We start from the raw sequence: 16,698 nt of genomic DNA on the forward strand, positions 1-16,698 counted from the left end.
AGCTTGCTCTACTTGTATCTTGAGACCATCAGGACTAGGAAAACACTACCTCTTCCTAGCATTAGCATCGTGATGCTTCTATGCAACTACTTTGTACATGCTTTATAAACTACCTGGTACTGATTGTAAGTCCATAGCTCCCGACAGCTCAGCTGCATGAATTCTTAAGACAGAAAATTTAAAAGTCATTAAAAAGTGTTCTTGTTGACTCTACTAAGTGCGGTGGTAGGTGTGTTACAGTTCTTTAAATGTTTACCTAATGGAGAATATGTGCTGCGGGGCCTCTTCTGTGCAGATGTAAATCATTACAGTTAGCCAGCTACTGTAGCAGTTCTTGTTTTTAGCTCTAGATGTTTTTGTTTAATCCCACATATAACAGCAAGAAGTAGTCATCACAAAGGCGCTTTTATTAGATGTAGGTAATAATGGCTTCTGTACCTGATTGTTATAATCTGCCCAAAGTTCAGATCAAAGTTGTTAACCTGTGCAATGAAAATTGCAGCCAAAGCCTCATATAAAGCAGTTCCATCCATATTAATTGTAGCACCAACTGGGAGTACGAATCTTGTAACTCGTTTGTCTACTCCATTTATTTCCTCTAGACACTTAAATGTAACAGGTAGTGTTGCAGAACTGAAAAAAAAAAAAGAAAAGGTAATATACAATATAAATTTTACAAAGAGGAAATGAAAAGAGTGTCATGAATTGTGATGACAAGAGAGATTGTTCTGTCTTAATTTTTCTGTGATCTACCAGAGTATTCTTTTAAAAAATGTGAAGGCTGAATTTAAACACTTCTAATGCTGGAGGTCCTCCTAACGTTCTTGGAAAGTTTTTCCAGTGGTTCATTATTGTCATTCTCTATGTAATCTCTAGTCTGAATGTGTCTAACCAGTATTTTGTCATGAGGTTTAAAAAATTGCTGCTTCTCGTTTTTTATGTCATGGAGTTATGACTGAATCGTCCCTAAGCATTTTTTTCCTGAAATTATACAAATAGAGCTATCCAAGCCTTCAGTAAACAGCATGTTTTCTCTTATTAATTTGCTGGCTCCCCTGAAAAAAGGCATTTTGATGGACAATTACATTACTTTACTACTTGGGGTTTAACACCACTAGGCAGCTAAGCACTACACAACCACTCGCTTGCTCGCCCTCCCTGAGTCAGGATAGGCAAAGAAGAAAAGAACAGTAAAAGCAAGAAAATGCAGGGGTTGAGGATAAAAAAAAGTTTAATAAGTGGGAATAAGATAAGGGGAAGGAGAAGGAAAACAAAAAACCACAAGTGATGCAAAGGCAGTCACTCACTAGCTCCCACAGATAGACCAAGGTGCAGCCAGTTCCCAAGTAAAAGATGCCTAACCTCCCTAAACTCGACTCTTTTCCCTTTTTATCGCTCAACATGCTGTTATATGGCATGGAATATCTCTTTGGTTAGTTCGGGTCATCTGCCTGGTTGTATGCCCTCCCAACCTATTCTGCACCCCTCAATCTACTCACTGTGGATCCAGAGTGAGAAACAGAGAAGGCCTTGACATTGTGCAAATACTGTTCAGCCATAGCTAGAACATCAGTGTGTGATCAGCGTTGTTTTGGTCACAAATCTAAAACATGGCACCATACGAGCTGCTATGAAGAAAGTTAAGTCTGTCCCAGCTAAGCACCGCTGGGGGCAGGGGGAGGGGCAGAATTAATTAACCACTTAATCTTATTCTCCAGCTGCTACATCCAAATATGATATAAATGATAATTTCATTTAAAGACCAACCTAATTGAACATCTTGGCTTCATATGCTACAGGAGTACCCATTCTGCCCACGTGATGCCAAATTCCTTTTCAGAGACACTGCTTCAGAAGGAAGGATAAATTGCCCATTTTTTAAGAGCTGTCTGGGCTCTTTGTTCTTAAAGATGTATCTCTACATTTGATCACATCAAAGTAAAGAAGTTCTTCAAGATCCAGAAATTCAGATTACTTTGTCTCAGTGACCTCTTCACTGCTAACCACTTAAAAGACTTTCATGCCTTTGCAAACTTCATCAATATTGATAAAATAAAATACTGATAAAATGTAAAGAAGGGCTGTGCAAGATAGTGTTAGAAAATCTCTTTGATGACAGTCAACTAACAGTTGAATTTTAAACACCTTTTAAATCCACTTGCAGTATAGTATGTTTTATATGATCTCTTGGATCAGTCCAGGTTATTACTCAGAATCTTGAGCAACACCAAGTGGAATGTCTTACAGAAGCTGGAACATATCCTCTTACCATGACTACTGTTATCCATTTGGAGTTTAATTTTATTTTCTCTTCAACTATGTTGACTGGCATTAGTTTTATTATCTTATTTTATAAATCATTATTAATCAAATTCCTTTTTAGGCATTTCATGAATTTGCAAGGCTTGTCATTAAAATGTTAAATGTGCAGTATGTAATTGTCCCTCTCTACCCATTAATATACTGTCATAGTTTTTCTAAGTCCTCAAGAAGTTTTTCAGTGATACAAAACTTAATCAGATTCTACGTTAATTGTCACAGTACCTTCTCATCCAGACCGTAGAATCATAGAAAATTTTGCGTTGGAAGGGACCTTTAAAGGTCATCTAGTTCAACCCACCTGCAATCAGCAGGGGCAGCTTCAACTACATCAGGTTGCTCAGAGCCCCATCCAACCTGTCCTTGAATGTTTCTAGGGATGGGGTATCTACCATGTCTCTGGGCAACCTGGGCCAGTCTTTCACCATCCTCAGTCTTGAAAATTTCTTCCTTACATCTAGTCTAAATCTACCTGCTTTTAGTTCAAGACCATTACCCCTTGCCCTATTGCAACAGGCCCTACTAAAAAGTCTGTCCCCATTTTTCTCCTAAGACCCCTTTAAGTACTGAAAGGCTGCAGTAAGGTCTCCTCTTCTCCAGGCTGAACAACCCCAACTCTCTCAGTCTGTCCTCACAGGAGAGGTGTTCCATCCCCTGGATCATTTTTGTGGCTCTCCTCTGGGCCTGCTCCAGCGGGTTCATGTCTTTCCTGTGCTGAGGGCTCCAGAGTTGGACATAGATCTTCAAAGTAATCCCAAACACCAGGGAATTGAATTTAGTAATACAGGGTATCTGACTTAAAACCTCTGTCTTTAGGAGACACTTTTAAAATCTATTAAAATGAAAGGTCATATGGTATAGAAATTTATATTTGACTACAATAATCTCTCCTTTCATCATAGATGCAAACAGGTTCTTTATTCACATGATGTTCCTATGACTTCATCAACAAAGAGCAAAAGTGACATTTCTGTTGCAGGTTGTGTATCCATCACTGGCTATCAGGATTTTGAGCACAGAATGTCAAGTGCCTATAAGGGAAAGCAGCTCCATGGAGAAGGACTTTGGAGTCCTGGTAGACAATAAGTTATGCATGGGACAGCAATGTACCCTGGTGGCCAAGAGGGCCAATGACATCCTGGGGTGCATGAAGAAGAGTGTGACCAGCAGGTCGACAAATGTTATCCTCCCCCTCCACTTTGTGCTGGTGAGGCCTCATCTGCAGTATTGTGTCCAGTTCTGGGCTCTCCAATTGAAGAGAGACAAGGAGCTTTTGGAGCTTGTCCAACAGAGGGCTACGAGGATGATTAAGTGACTGGAACATCTCTTGTAGGGGGAAAGGCTGAGAGACCTGGTGCTGTTTAGTCTGGAGAAGAGAAGGCTGAGAGGGGACCTTATCAATGTCTATAAGTATCTGAAGGGTGGCTGTCAGGAGGATGGAGCCTGTCTCTTTCAGCAGTGCCCAGTGATAGGACGAGGGGCAATGGGCATGAACTGCAGCACAGGGAGTTCCACCTGAACATGAGGAAAAACTTCTTTACTGTGAGGGTGACGGAGCACTCGAACAGGCTGTCCAGAGAGGTTGTGGAGTCTCCTTCTCTGGACACCTTCAAAACCCAACTGGACGTGTTCCTGTGCAACCTGCCCTAGGTTACCCTGCCTTGGCAGGGGGGTTGGACCAGATCATCTTCAGAGGTCCCCTCCAACTCCTACCATTCTGTGATTCTGTGAAGGGCTCTCAAGCTCTCTCAGAATCCTCTCTGAACTCTCCTGTTTGCTGCTTCTTTCTGCCATGCGCATCTTTTGCCAGCTGCATCCTTCATTAGCAAACCATTACAAACTACTTAAAAATTTTAAACACCAAGGCTAATCAAAGTCACAAGGATTCTGGCGATATGGTCTGCATCACCAAACAGTGTCATTTAACCTCTGTTCAGGGTTTCTTATAAAAAATAGAGTTCAGGTCAACATAATGATAATAATTATCTCTGTTGAAGAGCAGCAGAACTGAAATAAAGTGCCCAGGTAAATATTTGAATACAGAGTTAACCAATTACATTAAGCAAATTCGTTTCTCAAACCAGTAATATTACAAAACAAATATGGCCTTAAAATGTTGTATTATACCTGGAAGATGTTCCCAAAGCTGTGACTAATGCCTGGATTAAGCCTCCAATAAATACCCAAGGGTTCTTACGAGTGATCAGGAAGTAGAGAAGAGGTAGGACAATGACAGCATGAATTAGCAAACCGATGATAACTGTTACAGTATACATGGCAAGCTGACCACCGATCACACCCATATCTTCCATCTCAACAATTTTTCCAGCAATCAAGAAGAGGATTCCAAGTGGAGCATACCTGCAGATGAGAAATCACCTCAGTATTGCACTGAACAAAGTAGAAGTTCACTCCTCCATCCATACCTTTGGTGTTTGTATGCATGCATGAATGTAGGATTTCACTGTTAGGGTGACTGGGATTATGCAGAAGCAGTTCGAGACTTTAACTCTTTAACTCTTAACAGTTCAACCTGGATTAAACCACAACAGTGAACGTTTCTGATAGGCTTTGTTGGATTTAGAATCTGGTAAGGATTTCAAGATGTATAGCATGCCTTTCAGACATGTAGGGCGATGACGTCCCTTTAGAATTCAAGCGATATTTAAAAGCTAGTTTAGCCAATTCTAATTCTGCCTGTATGAACAAAGGCTCAACTGACATAGCTGTAGACTATGTCAAGTGCGCAGTTCTGGTATTTCTCCAGTGTCTTTTCACACTAAATTACCACAGAACAAAATTTTTCCAGCATATCTCAACTGTATTTTAAGCCATCAAATCCATGTAGAAGTTTCTCAGAAGTAACAATTCTCATCCGCAGCTTTATCATCTTGAGCATGCTTGCACAGAAGAAGAAAACATTTTTGCTTTGTATAGATGTTTTCTGGCAGAACAGAATTTTAGTTACTGGAAAAAATATACTAATTTTTAGTTTTGTACCTAGTACATATGTGTGTGTGCTCTTGGGTAGGCTTTTGGAATTTGTTTGTTTTCTGTAGTAAAGGCCACAAGACACAATTTCTTTCCTTAATTAATCTTCTACCTGACAAATAATGAATCTTCATTGTTGAAAAGGCTTCATGCCTAATGTGTGAGGAAAAAGTTATTGATTTTATTTACCTATTGAACACAATAAAGAAAGTAGGAAAATTATGTGTACATGTAAGCTGTGCGGCTACTATGCAAGGACATATATATACACTACACAACTGCAGGAAACAATTGCATTGGAAACTAATGATAACAAGGTCTTGCTGTGTAGAAATAAGATTATGGGAGAGGTTTGTTGGTTTCCTTTAGCAAAGCCAGATTGGGATATAAGGAGCTTTGATAACATATTGTTGTGACTGCTATCTTTATGAAGATGTAGAATGGCTTTGTGTAAGCTTAGTAAGTTCTGCCACAGACCGTGATTTTTCTCATGTCAAAAGCTAAACACACTGAAAGAGTACATAAATTTGGGCAAATAATTGACATACATACAGAATTACAGTTCTTGGGTTCACTGATGAAAAAAAACTATAACAGAGTTAAGATCTTATTGTCTGACTTGCTGCCAAACAGGGTCTTGCCTGTTTCAGTGCCTGACTACAGTGAAAAAATATTGTTAATAACTTAAAATGGAGTTTATCAAAGAGTCACTTACCACATGATTAGAGCTACCAATCTCATGATAGCCTCATTAAGGCTATCAAAGAAGTCTTTTAATGCCTGACCTTGCTCCTTCATGCTTCCAATCACCAGGCCAAAGCTTATTGAGAAAACCACCAAGCCAAGGGCATTTACTCCATTTACAGAACCTGGAACAGGAACTATTTCCTCTTTCATTTGGGTGAGGGTTTCGATTGCTTCTGACACATTGCTTATTATGGAAGCCACTGTGGATGTGTCATTGGATGGAATATCTACTTTAAACATTCTCTTTTCATAGTTAGTTTTGAACTGTTAAAAATAAAAGAAAGATAGGAATTCTGTGAATTATAGCAAACAAAGGTAAAAATCACACATTAAGTTATTAATTACTATTGTAGGACATTTGAATTCTTTGTGTAATATCTGTTGGCAAAATGTACTGTAATGAAAACCTGGCTTCCCTGAATGCAATAAAACCCCACATTAACTTCAAAGCTAAATCTTCATCTTCAGTTTTCAGAACTTGTTTTCTCATAAATACGTCAAAATCAAAGGCAGGATTTGTCATGCTTATGAGTTTTGTGACAAAACTATTGATTCTTAGTTTGCATTTTTGTAAATTGTTATTTTTCCCAATAACTTTTTTCCAACTGTTAAATAAATAGGTCTTTTTTGGCTAGTTAAAATATTTTCATGTCCTCTAGTGTTTCCTTACTTTTTCTTCTTTCTGAATTAGAAAAAATTAGACTAAAAGTAACTTTAATATATCATACCTCTTTTTTCCTTTGCTATGGAAAAGCCATTAGTAATCTACGCTTTGCAGTAGCAAATCACCACTTTTCTCAATTAAGAAAAGGGTTCTACCTTAAATGCTTCCCTTATGGAATGAGCAAATCAATTTCAAAATCTCAATATGCTCCTAAATGTCTACTTTGAAAACCAATCTTTCACCACCCAATGCTTTTTCAAAGAGAAATGTACATCCTGAATATTTCTGTCTGCGCTCAAAAAGCCCTGCAGCCCTGGTCCTGATTAAATTCTGTTAAGCACAAAGAATACTAAGTATCACCAGTGTGATGTTGCTAATATATCTCAGAATGCTAAATACCCTATTATGGCAATGGGATGCTTGTGTCAAGGTTATTCAGCAACTTTGGATTTTTATTCCTTTGAGTCTGCCAAGAAAAAACAAGTATTAAATCCAGGAGCTGTAGAACTAATAGTAGCACCTGGAGGCTGTTGCACACTTTGAAAGCATTTGAGTGAAATGGAGCACTTATGACAAAGGTGGGAAACCCGAATATCAGCGTCTATCAACACTGACCTAATTTTCTGTTACTTTCCACACCTGAACAGTCTTGGTGCACTCCTTCCACATATTTTCTGCATACTCTTCAAGGCTTTTAAGTCTTTCAGAATTTCAAATAAAACGTGCTTACAGGAGATTTATGGAAAGTTTCTGAGTAAGATGTAGCAGAATAAATCTCCATGGAGGTCAGATATTCTTGAGTCTTAAATGAAATTTGCTAAAACATTTAAAGGTTTGGTCTGTGGTTAGAGGAGACAGCCGAGCTGTTTGAACAGTTGTCTGACATGGAAAAGCTCAGCTCCACTCCCTCACCCACTCACATCCAACCTGTGATAATTTCTCCTCTGTGTCAATTCTGGTTTGATTTCTCACTGAGATGATTCTGCTTTTTAAATTGGCAGAAAATTTACCAAGCAAAAAAAGTGGCCATTTTGGGTAAAGGTTATGGAGGTGAATCAGCTCACTGACTGATTGGCAGAGAGGGCAAGACACTGAGACTGGAACTACACAGCCAGGGAGAGAGGGATGGGTTTGCCTCTTTAAGTGACAGAGGTATTATAATGGAAATGGAAATTTTCTAGAAGTTATCTCTAAAAGGTTTTTAATTCAGTCCTGACAGGAACGTGTAAATACTGCCTAACAGCGTACATCAAAGACTTCTAATTTTTTTTTTAAAATGTGTACAGGTATGATAATTCTGTTACATGTATGTTTTTATTACTGTTTTTCAGTAGGAAAAAACCTTAAGTAAAAATTCCTTAATACAAATAACTGAAGGGTGTAATTATGCTGGACTTGTGGGCATACAGATTAGACAAACATAGAAAAGCAAGCTGCTTAATAAGGACTGGAGTTAAAGCCTAATTTCCTACCAAATTTGCTCTTAATTTCCTACTTTCCCTGGACACATCATAAATAACTTTGCCCTGATTCTCCTCCATCGCCCTCAGGTCCCCCTCTCATTCCTACCTATGTGGGCAGGTCAAAAGCAAGACGCGATACAGCTGTCAGACAGTGCGAGGTGTGTGCTGCCTGGCTGGTTGGCTGCTGCCTCTTGAAACAGGCCACAAGCTAAGTCATAAACTGCTTTTCTTTCAGTGGCAGCACAGTCTTGATTTGCCTGAGAATTGCCCTCCTTGTGTCAAGTTAGGTTGGAACTGGCCATTGGGCTCAAAAATTATGAGAGGGCACTAAGGAGGAGTTGGCAGTGAAGTGAATGGCATGAAATTTCTTACTTTTAAAAACCCAGTTAGAAATAATTTTAGGTTGTAATTAACATATTCCTTCTTTTTTTTGTGCTTTGATTCTTGAATTCTGCCTTTAATCCTTTATTAGCTAAATCTCTTTAGGGATATAATATGGATTTTACGACCTCACTTAGCAAAGTCCATTTCCATTTCAGCTACTAGACTGGTACACAGAGATGTAGAACTTATCTGTTGATTCACCCTGTTGGTCAGACTTAAGTATCCAGAAGTGTTACTAGGGAGAATAGTCTTTCTAGAACCCCTTCCAGATCAGTGGAGAAATGGTTTATTTAGAACGAGATTGAAAAGGGAATCGGAGCAACGGGAATCAGAGCAACTTTATTTGCTCTGGGACAGTCACTTGAGCTAGCCTTTTTTTCATTATTGCTAAATGAGGTTAAGGATAACTCTATGGATGTGTCTGTCGTCTTATGCCCGAAGTTGTCTATCAAAAGTCATAAGAATCTTCCTGGTGAAGCAAAAGAAATTAAGGAAAACGGGAAATGGAGATATCTACTAAGAAAAAATTGTAGGTTGAGCTTTATTCTTATTAGTACTTTTTCAGATGACACTAAAGGCAAAATACAAGATTGCCTGACCAAAACAAAGCACATTTTCTGTGTGTGGAATGGTGAAAAGCCAACTGTTTATAGGAAGTGACAGGATGAAAGACCACCTTCAAGATGATAGAAAATGTCAAAGGTTTTGAAATAGATGAGGTAACAGTAGAGTTAGCTATTACTGCTCTGCAGAGAAACTGGTGATAAGAGATCATTTTGTCAGCTTTTATGAGATTCTTACTTTCAGGCATATCTGTATCTTGATGGGAATCAGAGTTATCAGCTGCTCATGTACCTCAAACTAACATTTTAGTATCACACTGTGATTCTGCAGGTCCTTGTTCTTTTGCGACATTCAGTTAATGCAAGAAATTAGACAAATTAAAACTGCTCATATAACAGACTGTAGGCTTAAAAGTCTCAGAAGAGCTGTTTATGTTTTATTAGAAGTCCATACACCTATACTGATAATCTGTGATGGACTAGACAACATCACTGAAGTCCCGTCATTTCTGAGGATGTTTGGTGCATTTTGTCTCCAGGCAGAGGTGTTTTTGCCTGGTCAGATTTTAGATGCAAAATATTCATAATTTTCCCTTAAGTTCATGTATGGAGAACAAATTAGGAGCAAAGTAAATATTATTTGGAACATATTAATACAAATAGCTTGCAATGAACAACTTTATCTGCAAGTAGGATATAAAAATGTCATTTCTGCACTTTCTCACAAGACACATGCTAATGAACAACTTTGAAATGAATTTTAATTAAGTTATCTTATTATGAAATAGGCAATATAATTACTTTATTGCATAATATAATGAATGCGCTCTTTACACTTTTATTATTATTTTGTGTTCATTAGTGATACAAGATACTGACAGTCATTTGACTTGAATATATTGCATGACTTTTTAAGAAGCAACATTATAACATGGCAGTAGCACATTCCAGTGGTTACCTTGCAGACAAGGTAATTGCATGGGTAACTGCTCTGTAAACCCATTAATTTACTGTCAGTACCCTGAGACAATATCATTAGCACTGTCTGTGCTATGTATGATTATGTAGTTTTTAGTGAACAATGATTTTAAAAGCAACAAATTTGCTTAAATGCAAGCCTAAAAAAATTATATTAAAATAATTGATTTATTGATTGATAATTTGATAATTAAAATGATATCCCAACTTCCTACTTGACTTTTTCTTTCCTTTCCATATGGACATGCATGAAAGCATTCTAAATTGTCTGCAGAAGAGCTGATGACACAGGTTAAAATATATCTTAACTAGCCAAAATTATCATGAGGAATAGATAGTATATATTAATTAGTATTCATGTCTGGATGTGTGATTAACACTTCCAATCCCCTTGATGAGTTCAGGAAAGAATATTTAATTAAAAATAGCTCAGAAGAAATGCAGTTATCATTCAGATGCACTTTTCCAGTTCTTTAAGCTTCAGTTGGCATCACATTCCACCTATTCACAACAGAATGACCCTCCCCAAATTGTTTGAGTGATTCTGTTTCTCTTGGTGTACCAAGTTCACTTGTGTTTCTTTTGTCTTTTTGATATATCCCCAGAGCACAGCACAAGGAACAAGCAGTTAGAAAGTGGTATCTCTTTAACAAGCGAGTGCTTACGATTGCTTAGCCCTAGGCTAGATAGCACTTTTGAATTTAGCAAAGAAAGAGAAATGAAGAGATAATGGCCAGAGCTGAAAGACAAATACAGAGATTTATTTAAATGTCCCTAAACTGGGCGTGAATATAACAGTATAGAGAAAAATTTGAACAAAGTAATCTAGTTTTAGGTAAGTGTGGAATATTTATCTGCAGTCTGTCTTTACAGATTCCCCTATTACGGATAAAAATCACAAATGCCCCCAGATGATCAGTACATAGCAAAGGTAGCAACATATGTTGTATGGAAATAACCAGCATCAGAAAGTGTGCTGTTTGGGTTAACGATCTGCTGTTTCCAGTCATCCCTATCTGCCACTGATTTAATTGGAGGAGGTCCCGTTAGAGACAGGGTGCCAACAGGACTTTGGTCTTTCACAGGGAGAGAGGGAGTAACTAGTGAAGAACAGAGTGGAGCTACAGTCCAACATTTTCCAAATTATTCTTCTTAACTTGACCTGTTAGGCAAGGGTGGCTCTTTGTCCCCATAGACTTTCCTGGGGCATGGGACTGAAAGCCACCAGCTAAGCCTGAAATGGTTCTGCCAATTGTCATCTGAAGAGTTTGAATGAAAGGGTTCCCTTAGCTCTTTTAGGGTCTCTCTTTCTCTCCTGCAGGTATTCCTCCTGGCTTCTGGGATCCTTTTTGGAGGGGAACGGGCATTTTGTTCCTGTTTCTGGGGAAGAAAATGTGCAAAGATGGAGGAGGAGGAGAAGAAGAGGCAAGAGAAGGCAGCTCTGTTTGCATTACAGACTTGATGGGAAAGAACAACAGGAAAGGGAATCCAGAGGTCCAGAAGACTGAATGAGGAACAGTAGAAAATTTAGAAAGATCCTTCCTAAATATGTCCTAAGGTCCCAGTTTTCCTTCACGACTCTTCTTCCAGCAGCAATCCTATAAAAGCTTTCCCAACTCCATCTAGAAGCTGTCCTCACCTTGGTTATCCTCTCCACACAGCTCCATTTCATTTTTCAGGAGAACAATTTCACATCCAGAAAACTAACTTTACTTCACTAAAAGTAATTATGCGGAGGAAAGTACAATTTTCCATGTCTTGGTATTACAAAATTTAAGTAATAGTTGATCTTTTGAGGTTAAAACTTTGGAAATGACAGCTGGTCCTGTGTGTTAGTGGAGCTACTTTGGGAAGTGCTTGCTATTGGTGGGGAAGTAATAGGTTCAAAACTAGCTGTGAGTATTAACACAGTCATTAGAGGACCTATCTGCTGGCCATGGTGAGAAAGAAAGAAAAAAACTTCCAGTGGGTTCCAGTACCTACCTCTGTCAGGAAAGAAACCTGCCTACGGATGCCGTAAGATAGTATGTGAGCACCTAATATATCAAAAAATGTGATTTGAATGTGGAGTGTATATGCCAGTGATGGTTTCCAGGTGTGCAAAGCTGTGGATCTGTGATTCTGTAATTCTGTGATACACCTTTGAGTGTGGACAACTATGAGTAGTAATCTGCTTTATGTTTGGGCCAGCAAACATGGTGTTACAGAGCCAGATTAGTGCCAGATGGATCATCCCGAGAAGATGGATCTTCTGAGAAACATAAGAAAAACCTGATGTAAACTTTTGAAAACAAAGCTATAGGGTCAGATGTACAAAGTCATTTGGATACCTATGAATCTTACACGTACTTATTTCTCCTGTAAGATGTTTTTGGTTTAACAAATCTGCTATAACAAAATAACTGGTACCTAAGTCTAGGTTATGGTACCTAATTCAAAAGGTAACAATATCTGTATGACAGACTTAAAATCCTGGTGCTTCAGTAAGCGTCGCTGCTGCTGAAAGGCAGAAAAAACTTTCATGAAACATTTCCTGTTTTTGAACCATTTTTTTGGAAATCTCTTTAAGCTGTGAAGCACATGAGAAGTACAACATAGTTAAAGTAAACAGAATTAACAGGTCATCTTTAATTAAGAACATAGATTTAGGACTGCTAGTCACTGAGTCAGGTTTCCTGCTGCTGTGGGATACTTTGTTGAAGTAATTTTTCAAGCTGTATCTTAAAACTGATGATGCAATTTGTTCCCACAGCTCTGAACCGAAGATTTTTCCAGGACCTCACCTTTCAAGTAACGAAGGTTAAACACCTTTCTGATTCCCACTTTAAATTCAGTCATAGTGATTTCCATTGCTTCTTGTATCAATATTGATCTTATACAGCTGTGTTCCCACTTCGATTTTTGCACCTGAATAGTTTTAAAATCAAGCTTCTTTTTGCTCTATACACTGTGTTCTTTTGACAATCCCAGTAACTCCTCTCTCCATTGTGCTCATTTTGTACGACTCCTCCCATGAATGTAATGACCAGCATATACTCAGTATTCCAGATGGTCACATTCCTCTGGCTTTATTTCCTCTCTTGGAGTTATGTCACCTAATATATCCTAGACCTGAGTTAGAGGTGTGGTGGTTATTTTTCTTTCTGATGATGACTTCTTATCTCAAAGCCAAAATTACTGTTAATTTCTAAATGTTTATTTCACATGTGGTGAAGAGCTACAAGGAGATAACCGAACATGCCAATGTCTGCAAGAACCAATTCACTTTGGTTTTGTGACTTTAGAGTATCACAGTCTGCCAGGGACGTACCACCTTCTTTGGCATTTTTTATGTATCTTGATATAAAAAAATTCATTGTGTGCATCTTATATTGCTTCCAATAACTTCCCAACTTGAGAGATTTATTAAAAATACTTGTTGCTAGATCTGTAACTTTATGCCCTAATTATTTCATTATTTTGAGATAAAGATTATATCATTCCCTGATTTTATTACATGAAATTCTTTGAATTTTGTTTCTAGTTCAGCTATAGACTTTTGTATTTCTGTACTACTCTTCTGCATTACTGTCCTGAGTTCATCATCCTTACTTAAAACAGAGGCATAGAATTTGTTGGTTTTGGACCTGGGTCTAGTTTATCTTTAATCTTGACCAAATCTTTAATCTAGAAAGTCACTGCTTTTTATTAGTCTCTGTTTGTATAACTAAAGAAAATGTTACTGTTTCTTTTCAGTTCTTCTGCAAGATGTAACTCATCTGGACTTTGGAAACTTTCTACTTTATCCTCTTGCTTCTTGACCTCCACATTTCAGCTTTTTTTTATTGCTACAGCAATAACTGGTAAATAATTTCAGTTCAAGATTGTCTGTGGGGTCGATAAGAAGCAATTAGATTATGGATATACACATTATAGGTTTCACTGAATCTATAATGTCCTCCTTTTAAAAAAGAAATGTAACTATTTACTATTATTTTCTCCATAGAACAGTTAAGGTCAAGACCAGGCTAATGACAGAGGAATTGAGAAGCAACATAGAAAGAGCATTCCTATGCACTCATACCATAGGTGACAGGAAGTTCCCTGTTTTGATTTTGTTATTTATGTCCACAAAATTGTTGCCACTGTTTCAAACCTCTGCACATTTCTCACATTACATTCTTTAACATCTTCCAGTCTTTATACAGATGGTGCATACCTCAGTATGTCTCAATGTAACATAACACTGTTTTTGAAAAGTAAATTCTGTATTGACTTTAATGAAGCTTGCTCTAGACTTATGAATTTGACATTTTGAAAAAAATTATTTTTTTATTTGCTGTGCCAGGTCTGTTTTCTTCACTTCTCATAGCAAATACTGAGAAAATATGATTAGAAAACAAAGCACAGATTTGTTTGGTTTGTTTGGGGTTTTTTTGGCAGCTGGCAGCATACATGAGATTTGTTTCTGCTGTACAAGTAGGTGATATTCCTAAAGCAAATGCTATTACATTTCAATTTCTTACTTTGTTATGTTTTAGTTGGAAATAATGAAACATTTTTACCTGTTTAAAGCAAGCTTCCACCAGATTTGGAGGGAACATATTTCTGCGAAAAAGAAAGAAAATAACATGAGAAGTAGTAAGACTCTAGTAATATCCTAAGTAGGGGCACGGCTAATAAAAGAATTAATGAGCTAGTTTGCAAAGGAATCCTAAGGCAAATATGTAAGTTTGTATACAGTGAGTAGAGCTTTGCATACAGCATTGGACTGGTTAACTTTATTGGGAGGAAATGTGGTGGGGTTGGACAAATCCTGGCAATTGCAAACCCTCTATCCAATATTGTATAGCAGGTCTGGTTATGGAGCAGGATATTAGCTAAATTACCAAATGAACAAAGCTCTGTGGGTCAGTGCTCAGTTTTAACTTTGTATTAATACTTTTCTGAATCCAGATTAATAAAGAAGTTATTAATATTTAATGCATTTCTACTCCTCAAAGAATTTTTGCAACCACATAGCCTAGTACATCACGACATTTATCACTCGATTTAGAGTCTTGTTGTGCTTAAGAAAAAAATATTTCTGAACTTTGAGTATTCTTTAATAATAACACATACACATATAATTATATATGTGTGTGTATACTTGTTACACATGGGGGTTTGTTTGTTTGTTTTCCAGAATGGTGACATTTCTGAGGGAATTAGAAGCAGCCTAACTGAATAAATCTTGAGGAATCTGAGTGCAAACCTCTTCATGGGTCTTTCTGAAGTCCCCCTTCCTGGCAGCATGACTCTTGGAGGCCTTTCTCCATGTCTCTGGCTTCTCCAAATGGGTTAGTGGAACACAAAATTTTGGTGTCTTTACCTGTGGAAAAGCTCCCGAGTTCAAAACCTCAGCTTCCCTACTCCCTGGAATACATCTGTGACATATTAGCTCTATAAAAGAGGCATTGCAGAGTCTCTGAGCAAGGAGAAAACAAGATTTTATATCTGTGCCCCTCTATTTCAAGCATTTTACTTGCCTGTCCCTGGAATTTATTTCCCATCCATACAATTTAACAAGTTGAGTAGAGGCACCCAGGTTGGAGGCTACAATTAAAAATTAAGATGAACAGCTAAATCAGGGATTCAAGTGAAGTGAGGAAACTCTCAAAAGCTGGAAGTAAAGGAAAGCAGAGGAATTTGGTAATACAGATTGTGCTATGGAAGGAGGGGAAAAGACCCATGCAGATAGCAGAACAGAAGTCTTTCTTTTGTGCGTGAAAGAAAGAATCTTTCATTGAATATTGAAAGCAGTTTCTTCCCTTGCAACAGCTTGATTTGAAAATAAATTTTTTGTAGTGTTGTAGGGGTTAGAGATATTGATATAACATAGTTGAAAGAAATTTGCCGTCACTGTCTAAAATTCTCTACTTTTGTTCTCGTGTGAATCTAAATACCACTGTTGTTGCTATTGGTACAGAAAATGTGCAATATCATAGCCATACCTGATTAAATCAAGAAAGGCATCTGCTGCTGTCACTTGCACAATTTTGCCTTCTCTGTGCATGTTTTCTTTAGTACCTTTCCCAGGGTGGATGATGACCACAATGATTATACCAATCAGTACAGCAATGATCGTAGTACTCATGTAGTAGACTACTGCTCGGATTCCCATCTTCCCTGATGCTTTACTATCCAGGGCAGCAATTCCTAGTAAATTTAAGCAGAAGGACATTCACCTCATACAGTTGTGAGTAACGAGTATAAACTCAGCATGATGAAAATTGTTTTGTGGGGAGAGATTTGATGACCAGTACTTTTAAAGCTACCCAAGGTAAGTTGGCCCTCTTTTGCCTCTTGTACTGCCCCTGTCTTCCCATCCCACCCCTAATACTTGTTATTACATAATTTGCTATTACAAGAGTTACAGATTTCTGTGCTTTGTTCACACTTTGTGAAAACCAAAGGTTCTTGCTCGGATGCAGTGTGGCACTCCCTGTATTCCAGTGAGCCAATTCATAGGTTTTGATGAGCACAGTTACCATAGTCTGAAAAATGTGCCTCAGAAATGCAGTGCACCGGATTTGTAATAGTAGGAAAGAAAATAGAGTACTCTCGTGTA

At 37.8% G+C, this 16,698-nt stretch overlaps 1 protein-coding gene across 1 annotated transcript; it reads right to left on the reverse strand.

The window, feature by feature from the left end:
• Window positions 1-113: 113 nt before the first annotated feature.
• LOC104619441 (excitatory amino acid transporter 1-like) lies at window positions 114-16,311 on the reverse strand (the record flags this gene model as incomplete). Its single annotated transcript, XM_010285322.1, has 6 exons — window positions 16,082-16,311; window positions 14,654-14,696; window positions 6,026-6,321; window positions 4,447-4,680; window positions 439-633; window positions 114-163 (listed from the first exon to the last, which is right to left on the reverse strand). Coding segments are annotated over exons 1-6 (1,048 nt in total), but the record flags the coding sequence as incomplete, so codon positions are not given.
• Between the last annotated feature and the right edge of the window lie 387 nt (window positions 16,312-16,698).

The sequence above is a fragment of the Phaethon lepturus genome, unplaced genomic scaffold (assembly GCF_000687285.1).
Source record: "Phaethon lepturus isolate BGI_N335 unplaced genomic scaffold, ASM68728v1 scaffold5424, whole genome shotgun sequence".
NCBI lineage: Eukaryota > Metazoa > Chordata > Aves > Phaethontiformes > Phaethontidae > Phaethon > Phaethon lepturus.